Source organism: Maniola jurtina, chromosome 2 (assembly GCF_905333055.1).
Source record: "Maniola jurtina chromosome 2, ilManJurt1.1, whole genome shotgun sequence".
Lineage (NCBI taxonomy): Eukaryota > Metazoa > Arthropoda > Insecta > Lepidoptera > Nymphalidae > Maniola > Maniola jurtina.
The window spans coordinates 8305352-8330367 of NC_060030.1; the positions used below are offsets into that span (position 1 = coordinate 8305352).

General features: G+C 37.4%; 1 protein-coding gene across 3 annotated transcripts in view; it reads right to left on the reverse strand.

Moving 5' to 3' along the window:
- The window catches only part of LOC123872554 (protein grainyhead), a 152572-nt gene that overhangs the window by 46864 nt on the left and 80692 nt on the right, over positions 1-25016 (reverse strand). For 2 of the 3 annotated variants that reach the window (XM_045916894.1, XM_045916886.1), the window contains exons 3-5: positions 14730-14933; positions 5343-5505; positions 4555-4971 (exon numbers count right to left, since the gene is read on the reverse strand). In XM_045916894.1, coding sequence (XP_045772850.1) covers positions 4555-4971; positions 5343-5505; positions 14730-14933 — 784 coding nt within the window. The remainder of the gene's footprint in view (positions 1-4554; positions 4972-5342; positions 5506-14729; positions 14934-25016) is intronic. The other variant, XM_045916902.1, reaches the window with a different exon arrangement.

Genomic DNA, 25016 nt, shown 5'->3' on the forward strand with positions numbered 1-25016 from the left:
AGATATTTTAAATGGGATAGGTACAACAGACGAGTCGCTTTGTCGCCCCTTCATTCAGCTTTATCTACTCGGTCCCTTAGGCTAGTTTTATTCAGGATCTCCTTCGCGAGCTTCAGGAAAAGACAAAACACTCTAGTTGTAGGACAGACAAGACTGCGTGGAATCGGGGTGCTTAGATTTTGTTCTGGGCCACATTCGATCAATCTTGTGTATTATTTATATAAAAAATATGGGCACCCTGCAGTTTTGATTGCCAAACGTTGGCGGCCAAATCGACAACGAACGATATGGTCATTGTTTGTTGAATATTTAATGGAATGCCACCATTTCATAAAATAGTCAAGTGTTTCATGAAATGGGCAATAATACGATCTGGCCACGATAAATAGGTACTTATGGGTACACTCGTAATTTTGTTAAATTTAATATTTAGTTAAATATAATTTAATTATTATAAGTAGGTACCTATGTAGTAGAGTACCTACCTATAGGTATGTACCTATCATAAATTGTAGATACACAGAAATATGAATAGGTATTACCGTACATACTATACCTACCTATGCTATAATTTATTATGATTTTTGATAAAATTTTAAAATGATTTATTAAAATGATTTGATTATTATTATTTATTTATTTGTTCGAGGAGCCACACATAGCACTAAGTGATTCTGAATTTCGTGTGATAATTATCCTAATTGACCAACAACAAAAAATTAGGAAGTCAAGGGATCAAAGTTTTCATAATCGACTATGTATTAGGTACATTATGCATAATATATTCGCTATAAAAACTATAATTGTATGCATAATTAATAATGTCGAATATTATTATAGCGCTGAGATGTTTCAAGAATAGGTAAACATAAAATGGATAGATACTTTTCACATATTATAAAGGTATAATATTATGGGTTTTTGAATTAGGAAAATATTTTTTTTTATGTATATTTTAACAATTTAACCAAAATATAAAATTAAACATATTATTTATTAATATTATAAATGAAAAAGTGTGTTTCTTTGCCTGCTGGCTTTTCACACCCGATCCGTTTTACCGATTTTGATGTGGTACAGAGACAGATTGCATCCAATTTCGGAAAAACAAAGAGATCTCTTGCAATTTTTAAAAACTTAAATCCACGTAGATGAAGTTACGGGCAGCTTCTAGTATCAAATAATACTTAAAACTTGTTTCCAAAATCTGAATAAGTACATTGATATACCTACTTAATTGTTGTGGCTGTACGTACCTTACCTTGTTTAACGATATTCCAATAAGACTTACTTTGAATATGTAAAGAATAGAACAAAGAGACTACGAAATTCAGACATTTTACTATGTTATATTAAGCGGCCGTCCGCGGCTTCGCTCGACGAAGATATAAATCCTCTTTATTCCCTATCCCGTGGGAATTTTGAAAAAATCCGGCCTCATTTCTTGTCTGCATTATAAAGGAAATCTCTATGCAACATTTTACTAGGACCAAGGGTAGGCCTTTACGTTGATGAGTCAGTCAGTGAGTGAGTCAGGACTTTTTTTATATATGATTAAGGAAGTATACTTACTAACTGACTGAATGAAATGTAAAAAGGGAAACTTAGGTCGGTATAAGTAGATTAACCAGGAGATAATATAAAATACAGGTAAGGTAGGTATACATATGCAAATATTGTAACCATCTACGTTAGGGTATCTAGTACCTATAAAATATTCCAATATTGTTTATTTGGCCAATAAAGTTTATCTTAGATCTACATAATATAAAATAGATATATACATATGTATCGCCAATCGGATTTAAAAAAAAAAACCAAAACTGTAAGTATCAACAGAACTGTTATTTTGATGGATGTGGAACCTTTTTAAGTGTTGTCATAAGATTTTTATAATACTTAAAAACATAAATTAAAGTTTAAATTGCCTCTAATATATGTAAATTGTTTAGCAGATTTTAAATGAGTAGGTATCTTAATTCATTAGATTATTTTCGGAAAATACTTTTTGGTAGTTCATGTTATAAACATACCTATCTACTTAGCTGTATCAATATAACGAGATATTTTTTAAATACATACATATATATATTCTAAAACATCTCTATGACGAAATCTATGACGTACAATTAGTTACCTACCTACATACCTACCTAAATATTCAAGATGCTGAGTAACAAAAATATTGCCATTTTTAATAAAGCGTAAGGCTTTAAAGTTTTAACATAAGATATTCTTCTATTTTCCTACATTGCCATTCCTACTTTTTTGGTAAATTTACACTAAACAACATGTCGATTTTCATATTATTTCTTATCTTAATTTTCCTAAAGTTTAAAAAGTAAGCCATCTTGACCCTTACCTACCCCAGGGCTGTTTTGCGGTCTGTGAATGCGACGAGATAACGGGGTCTGGTTATGATTAATTAAAGGTTGTATAAAACTAAATACTTAGTATGATATTGTGCCTTGTATTCCTCATTGCTGAGGGTTGTGACCCCTTTCCATTAATCACATAATGCATCACATCACAATATCACACTCCAGTTTTCTTGGAATAATAATGCGGTGGGTTCCCAGATCTTTCCTGGTAAAGATTTTTGGTATACTGAGGGTAGATACCTATGTATTGTGCGTAGAGTTGGCGCAAGAGTTACAGGGTTTAAATTAGTAAGTATCTACTATAATCAGAGTTCATGGTTCAAGATGATTCAAATACAGCCTTGGATGGGTTTTACCAGAACACGTAGCTTTGCGTGTTTTGCCCATAGATGACAAAGTGATAAATATACTAACGACCGAAGTTTTTCCAGTGCAAATAATTAATTTATTTAAAGAAATACGTATTTTTTACATACCAATTTCATAGCTGTCGCGAAATTTTCACAGAATATGAAAAGCAAATTTTGTATAAGTAGGTACCTACTTGCACTTCATGAATTTCAGCTTTATCATACCTATCTATTATACCCAGGTTCCTAGGTTATACCTACTAAAGCGTTAAAGCCATCCTAGTGACCATTTGATTCTAGACCTATTATTGTACCTATTACCTAAATATACGAGTAGGTATATTAGTACGCGACAGGTCAAAATGGCCATCGGGGTGGGGCCACTTCGCACATCCGCAGGGACGCAAGGGTGTGCGGGGCGCCCCCCCCCTTACACCCCGATTGCCATCTCAGCCTGTCGCGTACTATACATAATCTAACTGTCAAACTTCGTGACTTTAGGCGTCAGCCGTGAGCCTATTTTTTAAATTTGTTTAGTGCACTAAAATTTAGTCTTTTTAAAATACATTTTTAGTCCCTTTTTAGTAATATTTAAAAGAAAAAGATGCGAATACTCTAAATGTAGTTTAGAGAAAAACATCTGAATCGACGCCACTAACTGTCCAATTACACAGTGCTCTAAGATATGTAACTTTGTTTGCGACACAATGATAGATAAAATAATTAGATTGACACAGTGGCCGGCTCGTGAGCGCCACACCTAGGAATGACAAGTCCTTCAGACCCACTTAGTTTGCAGCTTGATTATACAGGAGTCATGTCAATTTGTTATTTTAAATATGTTAGCATTTGTTAGCCTTTAAGTTTACGACTAATGCCAACCGTTTCTATACGTGCAGCATTAAGTACCGGGGTGACGTTGCGTCACGACTGTTGTACAAAGATACTACAATAGTAATTAATTATGTAATTACTGCAATTTTTATCTAATATCAATGGTTATTCATAACTTAGTCTAATAGCTACTCAAAACACTTAATAGGATATTATGAATAAAATTAAAAGAATCTAATTAGCTTAATATTAGCCAAGGTTATTAAAATAATAGTGTGTTACTAAAATACCTACACATATTGTATAATCATGATTCATATTTGACGGTAATTTAGGTTTTTTTTTTATCATCATTTTCAGTCCAAGTTTTAAGTTTATCTCTGGCAACATCAAATGTATGATTTACAAATCAGACCTTCAATTCTTCAAGGCAAATTAACTTAATCATTTATTAGACAAAATAGTTTTTTGAGACATACCTACCTACCTACCTACTTAAGTACGAGTAAAATTAGTCAATGAAAGTCATAATATTAGAAATTAAATATAAGTAAGTATATTATAATCGTAAGGTAAGACAAGATATTCATCATGGACACTTCGTACCTAAGTGTCAACAAGCATCTTCATTATATTAAACAACTATAAAGATAAAATTAAGAGATGAAGAGCGCAGGAGGGCTTTCGTCACTGTATTCGTATTATAAATAGCTAATGCATAACAAAACTTTCGGGGAAAATCCAGGTGCGTTGTAACTGAGATTTGCTTTTGAACACTATTGTTTTGTAATTGTTTGAGGTAAAATGTGTAAAATATCAAAACCACCCCAGTTTACATTGCCTGTAATGTATGTGACAATATTCCCGCCAGCTCAACTAATCTAATTAAATCTAAATGCAACATCATAGTGATGTCAAAGTAAAGATGTAGAGTGTAATGTGTGTGTAGGATCCCGCCCGCCCGCGCCCTCGTCTCTCGTAGCACCGACCTGCTGCACGGCGGTGTGGTCGCGCGGCGTGACGGCGTCCGCGCCGATGCCGCTGTCCGGCGAGGGCAAGTCCACGGTGAGTCCTGCGGCCGCGATTACGCTCTTGCTGTGGTACCGGGGCGCCGAGTATCGATCGCCGAAAGCCGACGCGGACGCCGACTCGGTGTCGCTGTAGGGCGGTGCGGCTCTCTGCTGGTAGCCTTCGCCGACGAAGTACTCCCGGTAGTAGGGCTCGCCGGCGAAAGCCGTCGTCTGGCGCGAGTACTGGTCGCCGTACGGCGTCGGACTGGGGGTGCCGGGCGGCGCGAACATTTGCGCCGCGTACATTGCCGCGTCCGGCAGGAGCGAGCCGGCGGAGGAGGCCCGGGACGGCGCCGGAGACGGCGACGCCGCTTCGCCGGGCTCGCCGACCGCCACCTGCGGACACACGCGTCTGTTACACGCGCTCTCCCACGACAATTGTCCGCTTCGCAAAGTCGACGCGTACATGCCGCGTCGAGACACAACCACCGCTTCACGTACACTACGTTCTTTCTATTACAACACAGTCACGATACGAGTACATATAATCCTGATACGTCGGAGGGTCCTTCGGATCACCTAAGCGGACGTGCACCGGGCGGGCAGCGCTGGCCGGCCGTGCTAGGGCGCGGGCGGGCGCGGTCAGTGTGACTCGAGCGGGACGCTCGGCACATCGTATGCTAGCGATAAACAATACATGGATAACCGGTAAGGAAAGTGTGTGAGTGCGTGCGCGCGCGACGGCGGCGTGCGGACGTGTGACGCACCTTGTGTCGCGGCGGCTTGAGCGCGTGCGGCTCGGGCTCGTCGACCACCTTGCGGCTCAGGTCCTCGGGCTCGCGCTTCACGAGGCCCGCGTGGAGCAGGCCTGAGAGCTCGCCCAGCTCCGCCCCGTGCGCGCCATTGGCCGCCTTGGCTGCTCCGCCGGCCCTGCGGAGGGGAGACGAGACGGGTGTGATTGGCGACACCGACAATGCGCGCGCGCCGCTATTTCCACGACCGACCTCGCCGAGCGCGCGCAATGTCGGAGACCGTAGACTGCATTTGTCGCTCTACATGCTGCCAATTTATAATATTATAATCTCTGACTTCAAATAGCTTGATTTATGAAACTTCATCTAAATTACTTTATAAATTGGTTTCAAATGATAGATAGTATTTCAAAATTTACTTAATGGGGCTCTATTTAGTACAATTTTCGTTAATTACACCCACATGTAATAAAATCTGTATAATTTTATAAATATTGGGCAATAAATAAAATATACTGACTCCTTTGCTACAGTCAGATACCTACAATACTTGGCTTATTCAGTAAAATACAATAGATATCTAACAGGATTAAAAAAAGCTAAACCGACTGCAATTTACACTGACCGGTGACCCTTTATTATGTAACCTCTAAATTACATTTAAAAAACTATTGCAATGCTTAGTTATACCCGACTACCTACTTACCTACCTGTGCGATGGAAGATGAAATTCCTCAACGTACTTAGCCTAGGTAGAGGAAGTTGATCTTCCATCTTCGAAAATCTTCAGAGCTCTGCAAGATAGGGAAGGCCCAGGCAAGACGCCCATGTTAAGGGAAAGTGTATAAAACCAGGCAAGTGCGAGTTGAGCTCGCGGGAAGAGGGTTTCGTATGAAGAATAAGTAGGTACCTATATATATAGGGAAAATCCGGGAGACTTGCCCAGGTAGGAGAGTTTAAAAACTCAACTTAAATTTCGTGCTAATGACGTCAAAACAACAAGCACACTTTGCACGATGGCTGGTTTGTTAAGCTATCAGGTTGGACGTGTTCTTTGATTGCGTAGTAAATTTTACTAATCTTAGTAAGTAGTTTTTAGATTACGACCGTGTTTATTGAGGTAGATAAGTACGTATTGTGTATTACTATTGTATTGCAGTTTAATGTGTTCTTAATATTAATTTGATTTAATTTATTGTTTTTCTGTAACGAAAATTTAATGTCATTTTAATAGAGTATGTGCAGGAGACTTGAACCATGGTGCATGCGGGAGACTTGCTCAGTGGTCTCCTTTTGTGGTGTTAATAATAACAGGATTAAATCATACTAATCTTGAAGTCTATTTTAATTAGTTTAGAGTCTTAACACCCTTAAAACTCAGATCCTGAGGGTCCTGAAGAGAATCCTATGAGGGTTCCGTTTTTCATTCGAACGTGTTGAACCTGAATAAAAACCAGTTAATGATAATTTAGATGTGATAATCTTAAAGTTTTTAATAGTTACTTAGATTTACATTCAACTAGCTGATGCCGGCGCCTTCGCCCGTATGGATTTAGATTTTCCTAAATTCCGCGGGAACGTGGATTATCCGAATTTTACCGAAATTAATATACCAAGACAAATCACAAATATAGGATATTGACTAATTTTAGCCGTAAGTTAGTTTAAGTACGAGTACCTAGGTAAGTATGTTCCTCTCCTCAGCCCTCACGTCCCATTAGATAATATTGATTCAGTTACGGCAGATCCGTATCCCCATTAATTTTGCCCAAAGCACAAGCCCAAAGTGCCAAATATATGAAACATAATAATATAATGTCTGTGTGTAGTGTTCTTTAGTTGATAAATTAAATAAACAGAATCTATTTCATGGCACTTGATACAAAAATCGTAGGAAAACAAAATTTTTTTTAATCTCTATAACAAAATAACTGTACTCTTGTGCTGGTCTAGTCCATAGGAATATCTACTCATGTGGTTCAGGTATCGACAAACGATGACGATCAGTTGTGACGACTATTTCATGAAATGCCACCATTTCGAAATTACATGGAAAATATAGTCGAACGCTTCATGAAACGGGCAATTATTGGTCTGACGACCACACAGACATGATGTGCACCCAGAGAGGCAAGGTGCATGGACCGTACTACACCTACTATGGATACCGCATGCGTATCTGGCTGGGGCGACTAAGTAGCTAGGGTATTGCGTACGTAGGAGGTACAATAACTTGATAATAATCTTAAATGATCACAGTATGTAGTAGTCATTCGTTTACAACTATTACAAATACTCCAAAGACAGCAAACATTAAGTTCGTTTGATTTGTTTGAATGTGAGTGAACGCAACCACCTCCGCAAGTGGCGCGGGCGCGGCTTTCGTCGGCCGGTGTCAGCGCTCGCCGATTTATGATAATTGAAGACATGTTTCATTGGCGCTCAGATGTTTATTTTAGATAAGGGTCCCTCGCAGCACTATTTCATGCGTCCGAATTGGCCGGGACTCGCGACCTCCCGTGAGCTTCGTTTCACCGGCCGTGTCCGATTGCAACTCTCGCATTGCTCATTCCCCATGATATATAAATACGAAATGCAAAAAGAATGCAATGAGTGTGAAATCATGCGTACGATAATGTTAAGTTTGAGTCAGTAAATATTTCAGAATGGCATGAGATATCGGAAAGCAACCCGTCGCGTTTAAGTCTCCATTTGCCAAGCCAAAGACGAATTTGTGTGGTCGTATTTCACTTGCCAAATAAAATAACTTTGGCTAAATGCTAGTAAAATAACTTTAGCTGAATATGAAGTTAGATCAATCCTTGTTTACTCTACGCCCATTGGTTTCTGCTTATGAAACATCGACGACGACGATCGACATGTGTCAGTCCATGCGTTTAGTCTCTATAGTATGAACACACCACTCCTTTGCGTGGCGCAGTCGGGTGAGAATAGTAGCTATAGCATAAAACATACTGCAGCCGTGTTATGTTATGACATTGAAGGGTTTATGCTTGGTTTATATGCCGCCAAATTTTTTGTAAGGCATGCAAATTAAGTTCGCACTAATCCAAGCGCGGTGTGCCCGCGGCGAGGTGGAGTAGATATCGTTATTCATGTGCCGAGCACAATGCTGTGTTTACTTGTCGATGTTCATTGTTTGCATCGCATTGCGTTGCGACGACGTGGAGTATTGTGCTAACAGCTGAGCGTTTAAAACTACTTTGTTCTGAAGGCGGTGTATATTTTGACGAACTGTCTAACTCGGAAATGGGTAAATCCGCTTTGTTAGTTAAAGCTCAGGAATGATTCTTCTTCGATTCAATTTAAAAAACGGATTTTTTTATGAAAAGTGATTCCAATTTTCTTTTCTTTTTAATTTTTATGCGTATAAGATATTATTATGATTGTGACCTTATAAAGAGGCATAATCTCCAAGGGAATAATGTCTTAAAGATTTAAATTATATATGTATTGTTCAGCAGGAATATTCTGTATTTTTGTGGCTTTATCGACTTTCGCGCAATTTTCATGAAATTTTCCTATACCTATCCCTCTACGACTATATACCTACTTAAGTGCGAGCCGTTTTATAATCGTGTGTTTTATTAATTGAAGATTGTTAGATCAAGAGATCTGTGAGACGGCTGCCGATATCATAAAATGATAAATATTATATAGGTACACTACGTTCTTTGACCTCAGCTACCTAATGATATTAGCTAATGCTATCTTTAGTGCTCCCTGGTTCGGTTTTAGTAGAGCCATCTATAATCTATTCCCCTAGTAAGTAGGTACATCCAATGTGCATATTTCGAGTAGCAACTTAGACTAATTGATTGGCATCAAAGGTCCTTTCTATTTACCTAAGTATTGAAAAATAATTCTCGTCTTCCTAAAATACGAGTAGGTATGATAAGTTACTAATTAGTTGATTTTATTAGGTACAGGGGTAAGGCAACCTACCTAAACCTAGAGTAGTAGGTATAAAGTTATATAAGTAAATCAAACTGATATTATCCAAGTGCTCATTGTCGTTACCTACTGTCTTATACGCTTCCTTTAATAAACATACTGTTCAAGACCAATTATATTGTTTACCAAGCCAGATAATAGATGGCGCTGTACGACCAATATGTCGCGGTCTTGGTCGATTATGTAAGGAATATATACTCATGTAAAATATTGATCAACGTGTGTTCGTCCTTGGGTTTAATAAACCGGCCCGGCCTTTTAGAACAAACCGTGTGTTTTTGATTTGTTAATACCCGCGGTCCCTCAGAGCACGACTGGGGAGGGAACACATACCTAGATCGAAATGCTACAGAAAAAAACCGTTACAATATTATAACAAGATAAGTAACTTTCCCAAACATCTATAATCTGATATCGGTGTCACGTTGCCTTGGATTAGCATAACACTGTCAGTGATAATCGTAAGAATGAACTTCATTTGAAGCATTCGAGCTACTTTTTGCATACAAATACAAAATTTTAAATGAATGCACATTTCGAATGTGTCTCGCATATCGCGCGTATGCAATCGCCTTTATAATTATTTGCAATGTTTACTTAACACCCTTTCACACATGACGAGATATCGACAATGTAGTTCTTAGAGGGAGGGTAGTTACCCCTCGACCTTACGAAATTATGCTAGTAGGAAGATATCAAGAAATTATCATCTTCTTAATTTTTATTATGAAACTAGCTGATGCCCGCAGCTTCGCCCGCGTGGATTGGTCAGATCCCCTGCAGCATCAGGATTGAGGAGTTGGACTCCAAATTTTTTATGAAACAATGTCGCAAAGTTTCTCTATCGATTAAAAAAAAAATTACGCAAATCGGTTCAGAAATCTCGGAGATTTCGGTGTACATAGGTAGAAAAACACAACTCCCTTTTTGAAAGTCGGTTAAAAAAGTAGCCTATGTTACGCCCTGGTCAATCCTCTACTTACCTGTGAAAGTCCCGTCAAATCCACTACCACAACACTCTAATTTTATTTATTAGTATAGATAAGTATGTTTTTAAAATAATCAAAATATATAACACACCTACCTAATATAAAAATTAAATTTAAAGTACCTTGACACAACAATAATATTAATAGTAAGTAAGCACAAGTAAATAATATAGCACTTTAAGTTTAATATGGGGTAATATTTTGAACCAAGTTACCGAAAAGTTTGTAGGTATTTGTACTCGTATTTGGGCTTTCCTGCAATGAAGAACTACCTACTACGTACCTATTTGAAAAAAAAGTGTTTTTTAAAAATTCCACTCGAGCGAGGCCGGGCGGGTCAACTAGTTCTATAATAAAAATAGCTCTTAAAGGGTATTTAAGTTGAGCAGTAAAAACTCATTTACCCATGTGAACATTAATTTTCCACGATATTCACTGATAGTTATCTTATTTATATACGGTTATATGAACCACGCAATCGCCTGTCCACGTTATAGGTTACGTCTGAATATTTAATTAACGCTAAAATTACTGCGCATCTACATACTCTGTAATCGTTTAAGATAAAATCTAAAATAAATAATAATTTCTTATTCTAGGGAATCACGAGAGTTGGGTTGCGCCAGATTAAAATCAAAGGCGACGACAGTTTATACATCGTTGACGAATAGATTACAATCTATTGAGCATTAAAGCGAGATGAAGAAGGCGCTTGCAGCGGATGTGAGAAACGTTATTTCATTCTATTTGAATATATCATGAGACCAAATGTAGGTTTATTGCTACTTTTCTCACGGAACTAATACGTTATCAAAATCTTTAATTGAAAAAGATTTCGCCATTTGTCTCAGCCATTAAAATAAATGTTTGATTGCGTACATCATAAACAAATAATGAAGCTTTCGGCGTGATCCAATCGCTCCAATCCTCATCGTCTCTATGCCTATAGTAAAAACACGAACGACAGCTGTAGGTAATAATTCGCAACGGCTACCATACTTATTAATTGTAATTTTGACTTGTCGTCATTTGAATAGGATATGTGCTGTAGATAAAGAACGGTCAAGAAGAATGGTCAAGCCCCGATTTCATATTTCGCTATGTTCCGGCTGACTGTGGGGACATAACGATGTTGCTTCTTTTTATGCATTACTTTATAAGAGGGTAGGCCTTATACGGGGGAACTGAATGGTATTAACTGTTGTGGCATTAACAATACAGATATATCTTCAAGAGGAAACCGGTTCTAGTTCTAAATGGGTCACACGGTCCCAGCTTCAAGTTTTTGCCAAGCATCGCGAAGATACGAGAGGAAATTTTAATTTGCTAATTTATTACAGTGCATAATTTAATGTTTCATTTTAAATAGTAACAATGTTTTATAACACAGTACCAATCAAATCATACAAATAATGTTCCTGTTATGATTATCAATAATAATCTAGCGTAGTACTGCAATTGACGCTTAAACAAAAGTTGACATTAGAGTATTTTCCCGTTATTTGCAAAGCATGCAGCCACGAACGGTGACAGGGTCGCGAGGTCGAGACCCTCCCGGGGCCATCCCGGCGAGCGTTTCTATGCTAATCTTCGAGACAGCATTCGAGAGCCACCGACAACTATTAATGGTTATGGCCGTTTTCACTCGATGGCTATAATTTCCCCGGCCCTGGGCAGCCATAGGTGGCGAGTTGCGCCCGCGCTAAACGCAGCGCGTTTACGAAACATGCTTTACGCCTACGATTTGGAAGTAACATAATATACAGCTCGAACTAGTTAATTTCTACATCTAACGTGCATTCAATTCAAATATTACGAGCGATTTAGACAACAAACAGCGCACCGAAACTGACGATGCTGTGGCACTGAACTATATATCGGATTAGCATACAAACGCGAGCGTCGATGCCGCGCTCACGGATGGGTGCGGGCGAGTTAAGCATTCGTTATAATTTTGAATGTATGAATGAGAAATAGCAGCACACGTTGGAGCCGGCGCGTGGGACGCGTGCCGACAATGCGCCGAGACAAGTCCTGGGCGTCCTTGTCAATGTGAGCCGCTTCCAGCCACATCCGTCTATTGTCATTATTTGTGTTTATGCACTCCCGTAAACAGTGACGAGGATGACAGGCCGAAAACCGTCACCGTCGTTGATCCTCCAGCCGTGGGCATAATAGTGATCACGCAGGTATGTTTATCTCTCTAAACAATATAATAAGTAGGTATATTTTAGATCATACCAATAAGCATTGAGTTCACCCGCACTATCAGGCGTCAAAAGAGCGCCTCTTAATTAGCTTTACAAAGATATACCTAATGGTTTCATTGTAAAGCTAATTAATTAATTATTAAATTAAGAGTGGTGTTAATGATACGTAATTGAATTAATCTGTCCTCCACATGTCACAAAAATGGCGTTTGAATTGTTTACGTAGTAGGTATAATTTTTTTTCAAACATAGCAAGATCGTAGCGAATACCACAGCAAGTTAAAATTTAGTTTATTATTTTTCTTCAATAAAGGCTTCGATGTTGTTAAATCTGTTTAATATGTTCATGCTTCCGTTATCATTATACAATATGTTTATGGAATATAATAAAATTTTCATAAAAGAATAAGTAGCGTAGAGTGTGAAGTGAGCATTATGCATTCTTTATAGTAAATAGGAGTGTGACACGGAGTTTGCTCATTTTTGTGGCATTGAAAGGATGCTGTTAACAACCTCTTTCAAAGAGCGAGCATAATTTGATCGGGGTCGTGTTTCTATGGGAATAGCAGAGAATACGACGACCATCTTTTTTTGAGTAGCTTTATTAAATGTAGACATTTTATCCGCGTTTTTAACTTTTTCTATTGTGATTAAATGACTCTAAAATTATAAAACTTCAATCAGTGAATAAGAAGCAAGAACCCTAAAATATGAAAATGGTATTTTTCAGGAAAACTGCGTATAATGTTTTAGACAATAAATACATTGTGTACAGAATGTGATTTATTTGATTCGAATATCAATTTTATTGCTTAGTTTAAGGTAAATAGTAATTCAAATTTTAACCTGATAAGTTTTTATAAAAGCTCGCAAGATATTCGCAGTCGTTATGCAAAAATATGGTAATATTTAAATGATATACACAGAAGTGGGAGCTGCGTAGGGGATAAGACGTTCACTGCAGTTGCAAACTCTTATTTCGATAATCCTGCTATACGTATTCAAATGAGCGCCTATGATTTATTGAGTGGAACATTAACATTTTTATTATTTGTTATTCTTACACCTTTCTTTGGGGCGGAAGCCACGCGGCCTCAGTCTCTGTGTACTCGGCCGTGAGACTCGGCAACACAGCACCCCGCCTGTAACTGTAACTGCTCGTATAAAAAGTAAAGATCCAATATTATCATAGTATTCGTATAAATTTTACGCGAATTCATTTCGTATTCACAAAGCTTCGATATTTGTCGATTATAATGATAATTGCCACTATACACGAACTTCGGCGTAATATACGGCCGTGAGAATCGATGATTGATTTTCCGGAATCAACTTCGATCTGGACGATGATCAAATTCATAAAATATGTATAATTTTGTTTTTTCGACCTTGATATACCTAATTATTAAGTATTTTTCCGCCTTCGTAATATACCTTCGGACTTGGAACCTAGTATAATATTTTTTACTGTTTTTCATAGTTTTGCATATTAATTAATTATTATTCTACGTTTATCTCATATCAATAATAATAGGTAAGGAAACAAAAACAAATCACATCAAAACCGCCTTATTTTTTTCAACATTTTTAAAACCTAACCTAACAAAACAACCTAACTTTACCTAGGCAACTACTCGTACACCTTAGTTTTTTGCATATTAGGTGCAGGTTGTACCTAAGTGGAGGAAAGTCATTTCGAAGACCACTGCATCTTCGAAATGCTCTTCGCTGTTCGTAAGTGTGAATCACAGAAAGTACTGAAGTCTTTTAAAGTACCCTCCAGCAAGTAGAATCTTGGAGAAGATCCTTTTATATTTGTAGACCTCTCTGGCTCAGTTGTGAGTGCTGTGGTCTTATAAGTGGGAGGGCCCGGGTTCTATCTCTGGCAGGGCCAATTTGGGAATCTATTGTATCTAAATTGACTGTGGTTAAGGCTGGAGGGTGTCTTTGCCTGCATTTGAGTAAATAAAATGATTTGATTTGATTTGCCAGTGGTAAGTTATCACCCTGCCGGCAAAGCTGTGCCGCTAGGCGATTTAGCGATCCGGTACGGTGCTGTGTAAAAATTTATAAGTGATATGGGTTAAATAAAAATATGTGTCATACTCTTTACAAGTCAGCCCACAACTATCTTAGACTACATCATCACTTACCACCACGTGCGATCGCTGTCAAAGGCTAACTTGGAATTGAAAATATATTGAGCTAGTTAATACATATGAACTCACTGCCAAACTTCCTTGTGCAGGTTGAGGTGCGATTCCTGTGCCAGCGGCGGCAGCTTATAGTACTCAGTGACCAGGGGCTGGGGCTGAGCATCGTCAGCAACGCCTAGCACGGCGGAGGTGGCTGCGCTCAGCGGGTGCTCCGACCCACCCGTGTAATATGCTCGCCAGGAATCACCGCTGACCTCCATTAATTCCTTGCGTCTCCTGTTGAAAAAAGTTAATCAAATTAATTACACAGTTAATTAAATTATTATAACAACTTTGTGGTTACATTTTAGCCCGATAAGATTCCTGACCTAGAATCATGAAATTTGGCAGGTAGGTAGGTAGGTCTTATAGCACAAGCACAGCAAAAAATCGGAACCGCGAATTTGTGGTTACATCATTAAAAAGATGAAAATGTGTTTCAATTTTTAAAGTAAGATAACTATACCAAGTGCGGTGTCATATGAAAGCGCATTACCTGTATATTCGAAAAACAGATTTTTATTTATTTTTATGCATGATAGTTTTTGATTTATAGTGCAAAATGTCGGAAAAATTATCCGATTACGGAACCCTTGGTGCGATGCACTTGGCCGGTTTTTTGAAGTTTTCATGAAATTCTAAGGCAACAGTAGGGCAGTAGGAGTTGACACCTAATTCGACGCGGACGAAGTGGCAGGCAAAATGTCGTTCGTAGATAAGAAGATAGATATAAGTAATATAATTAATTCAAAGTGTGTCTATTTGTTTAGTGATTATTATTTATATTATTTGGATCGCCACAACAGCAGTGTAGTAAGTTCCTGCAGTCATCAAACAATGGATAAAAGGAACAGTAATACAACATTGAATGGCATAAGCTTTAAAAGCTACTTGGATTGTGTGTAGGTGCAAACCTGACGATGACGAATATGAAACAACTCACCAATTTCCATTGAGTGTGTCGTATCAATGAAGTAAACGTAAAATACTGGTATCCCAAGCCTGTAGTTTTACAACTGGACCGACTACATCTTACGAACCAGTTATTAGGCGTGACCATTTTGGTACGGATACTGACCTTTGATGGTATCCATCAGTGGTCGTCATCGCATAATACGTCGATATAATACCTACATACATACACTCTAATTGTTGCAGACAATCGTGAGTCAGCAGGCCCAGTGGCCGGTCGCCCAAACTAGCTTGCTCTCAGGACTGCCACCGAGTTAGCAGCCTCGAGGCTTAACGATACCTAATTCGGAAGTTCGCTAACGATCGTAGGCTCGAACGGGCGGCCATACGTCACGCGGGTCGGGTCGCTTGCTGCTGCATAACCTGAATGTAGAACAGGTCCGTACCACTTGCAGAACCGGAAGGATACGAGGCAAATCCCTGTTCCCTCGCCAACCAGTTTAGGTTGTCTGACGTCACACCCAGCGGTATCCGACGATGCAGACAAATAAATAAAAAATGTTGGAAGCACGCGTCGGACGAGTTTGACCGGATCGTAGTTCTACCTGATTCCTGTTCCTGGTAGTTTGTTGATATCACGGGAGGCCATTATTTATTGTTATTATAATAACAATCGAGCTATCAAGTCGTAATGATAGCCACTATAAGTCTTAACAAAATACTAGTTACTACATTTTCCGCATAGTTAACTAATGACATAATATAAAGTTAGCACTAAATCTCAAACCGTACCAAAACTGGCTATTTCTTTATAAGACGAGGTCACTTCATTACTCAGTGGACCAGATAGATAATAAATACCAATATTTACTACAGTTAGGTACGTTGAGTTATTTATAATCTTAAGCCTGTATTTACTATCGGCTGCAACATTTTGCAATCTAGTATCTACCTATTACTAATTTTCACAATCTGTTAACCAAATTCACAATTGGGAGCAATGCAGTGGATGCAATCTAAATAAAAGCTTTTCATTCAACGATAGTTTTTTACTATAAATTATGCAAATATCATAAGCTCCATCTTTAGTAAATAGATATAGGTACACATAAGATAAAAAGATGCTAAAAGTCAAACGAGTACATGAGCGGCTAAAGCAAACAGTATGGCGTCATCATACGTGTTTCCACCTGGCAGGCCATCACTCTATCAATGAATTAACATAGGTGTTCGAGAATGTCACGTTAGCGTCAAGTAAGAATAGAATATGCGAATTGGTTCAGAAAACTGGAAAAGCCAGCTTCTGGCATTTAACCAGCTAAAGCGTGAGTCATTTGACGAGTTAACTGGCAGGCCGGTGCCGAGGCGCGGGCGGCGCGGTTGCACCACGTGAATGAGATTCCGGTAGGTGCGCACGTAAAAATCGTGCAACGAATCTAACAGGTTTGCTGGGGTCCTTGCGAGGCCATCGGGACTGGTCTAACCTGCCCTGCGCACATGAACCTCGAATTTCCGATCGTTTCCTATCACTTTTGCTCACATCACAGCCGCTAAGGAAATATTATACAACTTGAGCTTTTAAATTTATCATCATTGCAAAATTTATTATAGATTATTTTTAACGCAGCATTCACTCCAATCCATCAAGCATTGTATCTACTATCTACGTATTGTCTCTTGAAGTATTTATAAATAATTAATTGACCAATCTTTTCTTTATTGTCAATTGTTCATGCCATTTAAGTTTCGCAATTTGCCTTCTCGTCTGTTTGTTTGGGTTTGAATGGAACGATTAGAAAGTATCACGCGCAGCTGTCGCCAAGACGTGACGTATGCTAGAGCGGAACGGATGGCTCCAAGCGAAGGGTTGAAGGAATCGATGCAACGCAAACAAAGCATTCGATACGGACATTTATCTAAAACCGTTTCTTAGACAAATCATATAGGTACTCGTTGTACGTATAGGCCTCGACTTCAACGAGAATTAATAAAAATATGTAATTGACCAATCTCAACAATAAGTTTAAGAGAATATGGCATTTAAAAATATGTGTTTACACCTCTCACATTGTTATAATGAAAAAAGATGATAATTTAACCCGAAATATTAAAAAATCTTCGATTAATCTAAATTCGGAATAGGTAAGTAACTTTGGTAAACGATCAACAAAGATAGCTAATATTATAGTCTACAAGTGTAAATTAAAAATTTATAACACCCCTGACAAGTGAAGGTTACAAGTAACTAGAAAAGAGCTGATAACTTTCAAACGGCTGAACCGATTTTCTTGGATTATAAGTATCTAAGAACACTCTCGATCAAGCCACCTTTTAAACAAAAAAAAAAACTAAATTAAAATCGGTTCATTAGTTTAGGATCAGACCTACGATGCCACTCACAGACAGATTGCAGACATACACAGATACACAGATATACACGTCAAACTTATAACATCCCTCTTTTTGGGTCGGGGGTTAAAATTTTTAAATTACTATGAGCATGTATGTATGTATAATTACTATGTATTCGTACGTGTCATAAATTTACCTACTCTTGTAAGTTGTAGGTAACCGATACCTGAATAAAACCTCACTTTTATATCTTACCGCAAATACTCCCTAAAAAATATACGCAATCTTGATTTACTCACGAGCTTATAAACTCAACATTCTCTACTTTGAAAAGTTTTCAACTACAATAGAAAACCGATACAAAGTCAGAATGGAACTTGGAGACAAACGTGCATTCGATTATTTATTATTTGATAAATAAGTAGTTTAACAACCACAAAGTTATCTCGATAGCGAATGTGTCAATATTGCCGTCCCTGGATCTAAATCTTGAGGCCGCCCAAGAAAGCGCTGGCTGTAGACGTCGTGAGTGCAGACCTGAGAATCAAAGACTCAAAAAATCGGATGCACTTGAGTGAGGGCAGCGCCAAGTGGCTAGCAAAATTTTGGAAAGTGGCCCCGAGCACCTCGGTGGAACAGCGCCAGTCGAACATGGAAAGAAATAAACTATCAAAAAAGTGATTTTGGATTTAATTAGGTGTGAGTCATTTTTATCTGAAGTTGCAACGAGTTGTGAGCAAGTCGGCGCGGCGGCGTATTTCGAAAGGCGCTCGTCCACGTCGACGTCCGGTGTCGCGTCCAACTATCGATCATTCGGTTCGTTAATAAATAACACGTTGGCGTCGCTCGTTGCTTATCTCGGCTGTTCGGGCATGTGGAAAAATTTGGTGTAGGTGTCGTAACGGAGCGACACGCATGTCTCGTAGGGTTGCGTGCGCCCGCCTGGCGTGCTTATCCTCTCCGGTCGTTGCTCGCGACTCGATTGCTTCATTATTAATCTTTTAATTAAAACAACCAAAGCCCCGATATAGATTAAGTACTAAACGTAAAATAGCCGCTGTATCAGTCGAATCGATAAAAGATTGTTAATTAAAGTTGCAAAAAAAGTTTAAGTAAATAATATCTCACTATATACTTAAAGGTATGTTAAATAAAAATCATGCAAAACTCAAGCTCGAATTTAAATGGAAAATCCATACTAATATTATTATGAATGCGAAAGTGTGTCTGTTTGTCTATCTGCTTGCTTTTCACAGCAACGTTTGGTACATAAATACTAAATAGCTTGCACCCCGGGGAAGGACATACTACTTCTCATCCTAGAAAATCAAACAGATCTCACGGGATTTTTAAAAATCTAATGCTTAGCTCAGACGTATCACTTTCCTCCTGCAAAACATCAGATCGTAATGTGGTTGAACTGTCGACCATAATAATTATCTACCACTTTTCATTAACAGTTTTGTGGGCGCGTAGTCGAAGTAAAACCACAAAATAGACTGTACATTCGATGGATTTCGAAGAGGAAGTATTTTTGTGGCAACAGTTTGTCGTCCGTCTGAGCGCTATCACGACATTGCATACCAGTTTAATACTGACACACGACTTTTTGTGGCTCTAAAGTGGGTGAATAGGTGTACCAAAGCTTAGCTTCTGAGCTATACCTAAACCCATGCGCACAAAGTCGCAAGTACTTATTTTCATCATCCAGCCCAAGGGGCATCTACGTATGTACTCAATAATATGAGATCTCAGAACTTTCCAATATGCACTGAGGGTGGCAACTGAAGGAGATGTAGTGGGTAAAAATCCCACATAACCCGATTTCTTTCCCAAGAAGTCAGGCATCTTATGAAGATTTAGGCCTTTATACTTCTTCGGTCATCGTCGCAGCAGGTGCAATGGGCGCAAGGGAAAGTGTAGGGAGCGGCTCAAATCTACGCGAGTTTTATCATCTCTGATAAGAGAAACTAGCGTCGATCCCGCTAATGAGTCATTAAGCCGAGACGACATTAAATGTAATGTTTTAAATGATCGGTTTTTTTCTGAACGGATATCATAAAATATAGTAGAGTATCTATAAATTACCTACTAAGTACCTATCTACCGTTATAACATTATATAATTTTTCTTGCGCAAGCAAAGAAACCAAATTATGTAATAATAATAGGTATATTATTACATAAAATATTGGATGTATATCCTTCTATAAAATATACAGGAACGTCCTTGTTAGGTAATAACAAGTGTAAATTAAAAATTTATAACACCCCCGACAAGTGAAGGTTACAGTAACTAGAAAAGAGCTGATAACTTTCAAACGGCTGAACCGATTTTTTTGGATTATAGTTAGCTAAGAACACTTTCGATCAAGCCACCTTTCAAACAAAAAAAACTAAATTAAAATCGGTTCATTAGTTTAGGAGCTACGATGCTACAGACAAATACAAAGATACACAGATACACACGCCAAACTTATAACACCCCACTTTTTGGGTCGGGGGTGAAAAAACATGATTGTCCTGCCAAAAAACGAACTAAAAAGTAAAAAAAGTAACATTACAAAATGCTGCCATACAGCCACAATGACAGATGGATATTGGCAATGAACAAAAATTCATTATACATATTGAATTGTCTTCAAAAAAAATATATACAAGTCATTGTCACCCCGAATAATATATATCTAGGATTGTAACAATACCCCATACTTATATCCAAATTTGTTCAGCCATTTAGAAGGCAAACTCGCATACAAAGTACAAACACCCTGAAAATATAAAAATTGAACCAACAACAGATTTAATGAAAAGATTAAGGAGGTATAACCTGATAATAATTATTTTCAAGTAACAATATAATCTATTACGACACTTGCTCATTACTTATCGAATATTTAGTATTATAACCCCATTAAAGCTAACGATTTGAGGCATTCCACCGTGTTGCTCAATCGTCATTTACAGAATTTGCTCTTTTAGAAATATTGTGGTTGCGCTGAACGCACGCTGTTATTGGTCAGCAAAAACTGAATTCTTCATACCGGTATAAATAAATAAAGGATGAGTATAGCTCGAGGCTCGAGCTACTCCGAGCACAGAACAAACCAAACGAGAAGCATTTTTCGACAAACCTCTTTTTGCAGATTGACGAGGAACGCATATGCGATGATTCATTTACGGAGTTGCTCACCGTATAAGTATAGCTAACATTATTACTTCTGTTTTCTCGTCAGCATTATGTACGACGAACAAGAAATGTTTTCTTGGAAATATGTGCCCACGCAGATTAAAGATGGAAACGCAACATGGGCTCTAAATAAGCCATGTCCCTTCTCAACTTGTAACTACTACTTAAATCTCTAGGATTTACAAGAATAGCTGGCGAACAAAACGGTGTAACTGAATAAAATGAAATTTCACAGGAGGGGCATAAATATATAGCTGTTGAAACTTTACTGTAAATGTAACGAGAAATCGAAATCTTACTCCCTCAATTTTAGCACAGGTTTAGGCCGTTTTGCTAGGAAATGAGTTCAGATTTGTATTATCACACTAATATTATAAAGGCGAAAGTTTGTATGTGTGTGTGTGTGTGTGTGTGTGTGTGTGTGTGTGTGTTTGTTACTCCTTCACGCAAAAACTACAGGACGGATTTGGCTGAAAGGGTCTAGCCGGATAAGCATAGCGAATCGGCCCCCAAATGACAACCTATTTCGAAACTTAGGTATCAATATCGCCTTGATGTACGAATACGATTTATACAAGTTTCGCCTCCCTACTCCGCTTTTTCCCTGAGATATTAAAAAAAATGTGCGTGTAATTATTATTATTTCAGTGTTCCTTCTTAGGTACAATCACTGAAAAAAAAATGTTATAGTACTTGACATGTACTAATACTCAAAAAAAAATCGTTTGAAAAAATATAGTGCAACACTGCAAAAAAAAATTAAGTTCCACGGAACTGGGTTATACAAGGATATAGACATAGGCACATGTACAGTATTAATAGGTAAGTCGACCTAGATTCATTATAAGGTTGTAGGGGAGGTCAAATGCTATCAAAAACTCCATAGTACCTATCAGCGAAAATAGCCCGTTTTTGAGTTTTTTGGGTTTTTAGGAAAATCAAGAATTCGTTTTTTTTTTAATTAATAAAAAAAAAATTAGAGCATACTTCTAACCTTTTATACAGTTTACGAATAGCAGACATCCCAACTAATAAATAAGTGCTAAAGAATAACCTTTAAATGTTTTGCAGTAGGGTTCCGATACTTTACCAGTTTCATAATTAGTTACTTTGTCAAAAGTGCTATTTTTTTCTTCAAAATTACTGAGATTTTTGACTGGCAGATTAAATATTTAAACTAACTAAGCAATAAAACATTTCAATATTCTTACCTACCTGGCTATAATATCTTCTTACAACCTTCAATAAATTGAAAATTAGCTGAAGGAATTCAACAATTTGAGCACTACAGAGACTTTTCTCAACTCTTAAATTTTTTAAAATCATTTTAACTTTATTTAAAGGTAGTCAAAACTTAAAAGGTGGTAATAGAAAACGAAAACTCAGCTGTGTTCAAAGAATTGAATTTCTGTAAGTGCTATTTAAAAAAAAATAGCTTTTTGTCAAAGAACTAAAGTATGAAACTGGTAAAGTATCTGAACCCTAATGCAAAACATTTAAAGATTATTTTTTAGTACTTAATTGTTAAGTTGGGATGTCTGCTATTCAGAAATTGTATAAAAGGTTGGAAATATGCGCTACTTTTTTTTATTAACTAAAAAAACCTCAATTCTTATTTTTCCTGAAAAACTCAAAAACGGGCTATTTTCGCCGATAGGTATTATGGAGTTTTTGATAGCATTTGACCTCCCCTACAACCTTATAACGGATCTAGGTCGACTTACCTATTAACACTGTACATGTGCCTATGTCTATATCCTTGTATAACCTAGTTCCGTGGAACTTAATTTTTTTTTGCAGTGTTGCACTATATTTTTTCAAACGATTTTTTTTTTTGAGTATTAGTACATGTCAAGTACTATAACATTTTTTTTTTCAGTGATTGTACCTAAGAAGGAACACTGAAATAATAATAATTAAATTTTTATTTATTTAAAAAAAAATGTTCGTAACCATTCCAAAAATCTGAAAAAAATATAAAATATGCTCTTAAAGATCACCTAAAATCTCGCGTTAGTTTCACGTTTGTATCTTTAAAACTTTCCGAGATATGACACTTTGAACGATAGTCGTACTCACGCACATTTTTTTTAATATCTCAGGGAAAAAGCGGAGTAGGGAGGTGAAACTTGTATAAATCGTATTCGTACATCAAGGCGATATTGATACCTAAGTTTCGAAATAGGTTGTCATTTGGGGGCCGATTCGCTATGCTTATCCGGCTAGACCCTTTGGAATGGAGATAGATAATATCCTGGATTAGCACATAGGCTACTTTTTATCCCGGAAAATCAAAGAGTTCCCACGGGATTTCAAAAAACCTAAATCCACGCGGGCGAAGTCGCGGGCATCGGCTAGTTAAAATAAGTATTAATAGGCAAAAATCTGAATAAAACATGCTTAATTAGTATTTTAATCACCTTATATTATTTAAATTTGTTCGCTAACCCTTCAAAATGTTCTAGGAACTAACGAATAGTTTTATTTCATTCCAGCATTTAAATTGCAGTTGCAATATCATCGGGAAAACCACATTGAATAAAATAAATAATTTAGATGATATTTTTTGTGTGTCAAGGATCAGTTTTGAATGTCGAACAAAAATCAATTTCTGAATCAAAATCAAATAAGTATTCTCTATATTAGAAAAGTACATTTATTCATACAAAAGTTTTTCAAAATGCATTTTGATAACAATTATAAAACCGTTGACCATTGATTGACACAGTTCGCGAACTTGACGTAGTATCAATGAAGAATATTTGAATTATTCACTAGACTTATAAAATGTTCATTTCATTGTATTCAGTGGATGCTGTCTCCAGCGCAGAGACGTGGCCGCGGTACTTATGAGCTGAATAGCCACTCTATGTCAAGGGATTTGTTATCATAGAATTCTTTGAAGCGATATAAAACGGAACACAAAAGAGTGGTTTATTGAGGCGATACGGGTTTTGCACTCTGAATAATGTAATTGAAATAACTGCAAAATCAAACTTTATTCTGACAAACTTTTGAGTTTCAGAAAAGTCCTTACTTTCATCAATTCTAATATTATTAACTTGTGCTTAATTTAGATTACATTTTAAAATCTAGCTTTACAGCCGAAATCACACTAATATTATAAAGGAGAAAGTTTGTATGTGTGTGTGTGTGTGTGTGTGTGTGTGTGTGTGTGTGTGTGTGTGTGTGTGTATGTTTGTTACTCCTTCACGCAAAAACTACTGGACGGATTGGGCTGAAACTGAGAATGGAGATAGATTATACCCTGGATTAGCACATAGGCTACTTTTTATCCCGGAAAATCAAAGAGTTCCCACGGGAATTTTAAAAAACCTGCATCCACGCGAACGGAGTCGCGGGCATCAGCTAGTCAATAATAATAATCAATCCATCTGTAATCTGTCAATAAGTTACTTATTGGTGAAAAGACCATACAATTTTAACAAATAACAATGCTAAGCGACTTATCGACAGCTTACAGGTATAATTATTTTTATCCTGATTATGACAGTTCTGAAAAAACTGTAATTAGTTATCAAAATATAACATTGTTGATTGCCAGAGACATTTTGCTCGGCATTAAAGCAATAATTAATTAAAAGAGGAAATAAAAATTCGCTCTGAAGGTCGCCTGAACTCCATTGTCTATTGATCACAACTGAATGGCTGGACGTTCATTGTGCTTGCAATTACTCCAGCGAGTAAACACGATAAAAAACAACGGACATTTATCATTGATCATTTTAAAACAAATTATCTTAAGCTGCCGTTCGTGCTACAAAAACCCACTCCAAGAAATTTATTTTTATGGCGTCTAGGCTATCGTCTTAAGAGGAAAACCATTGCGAATGACATAGACGATTT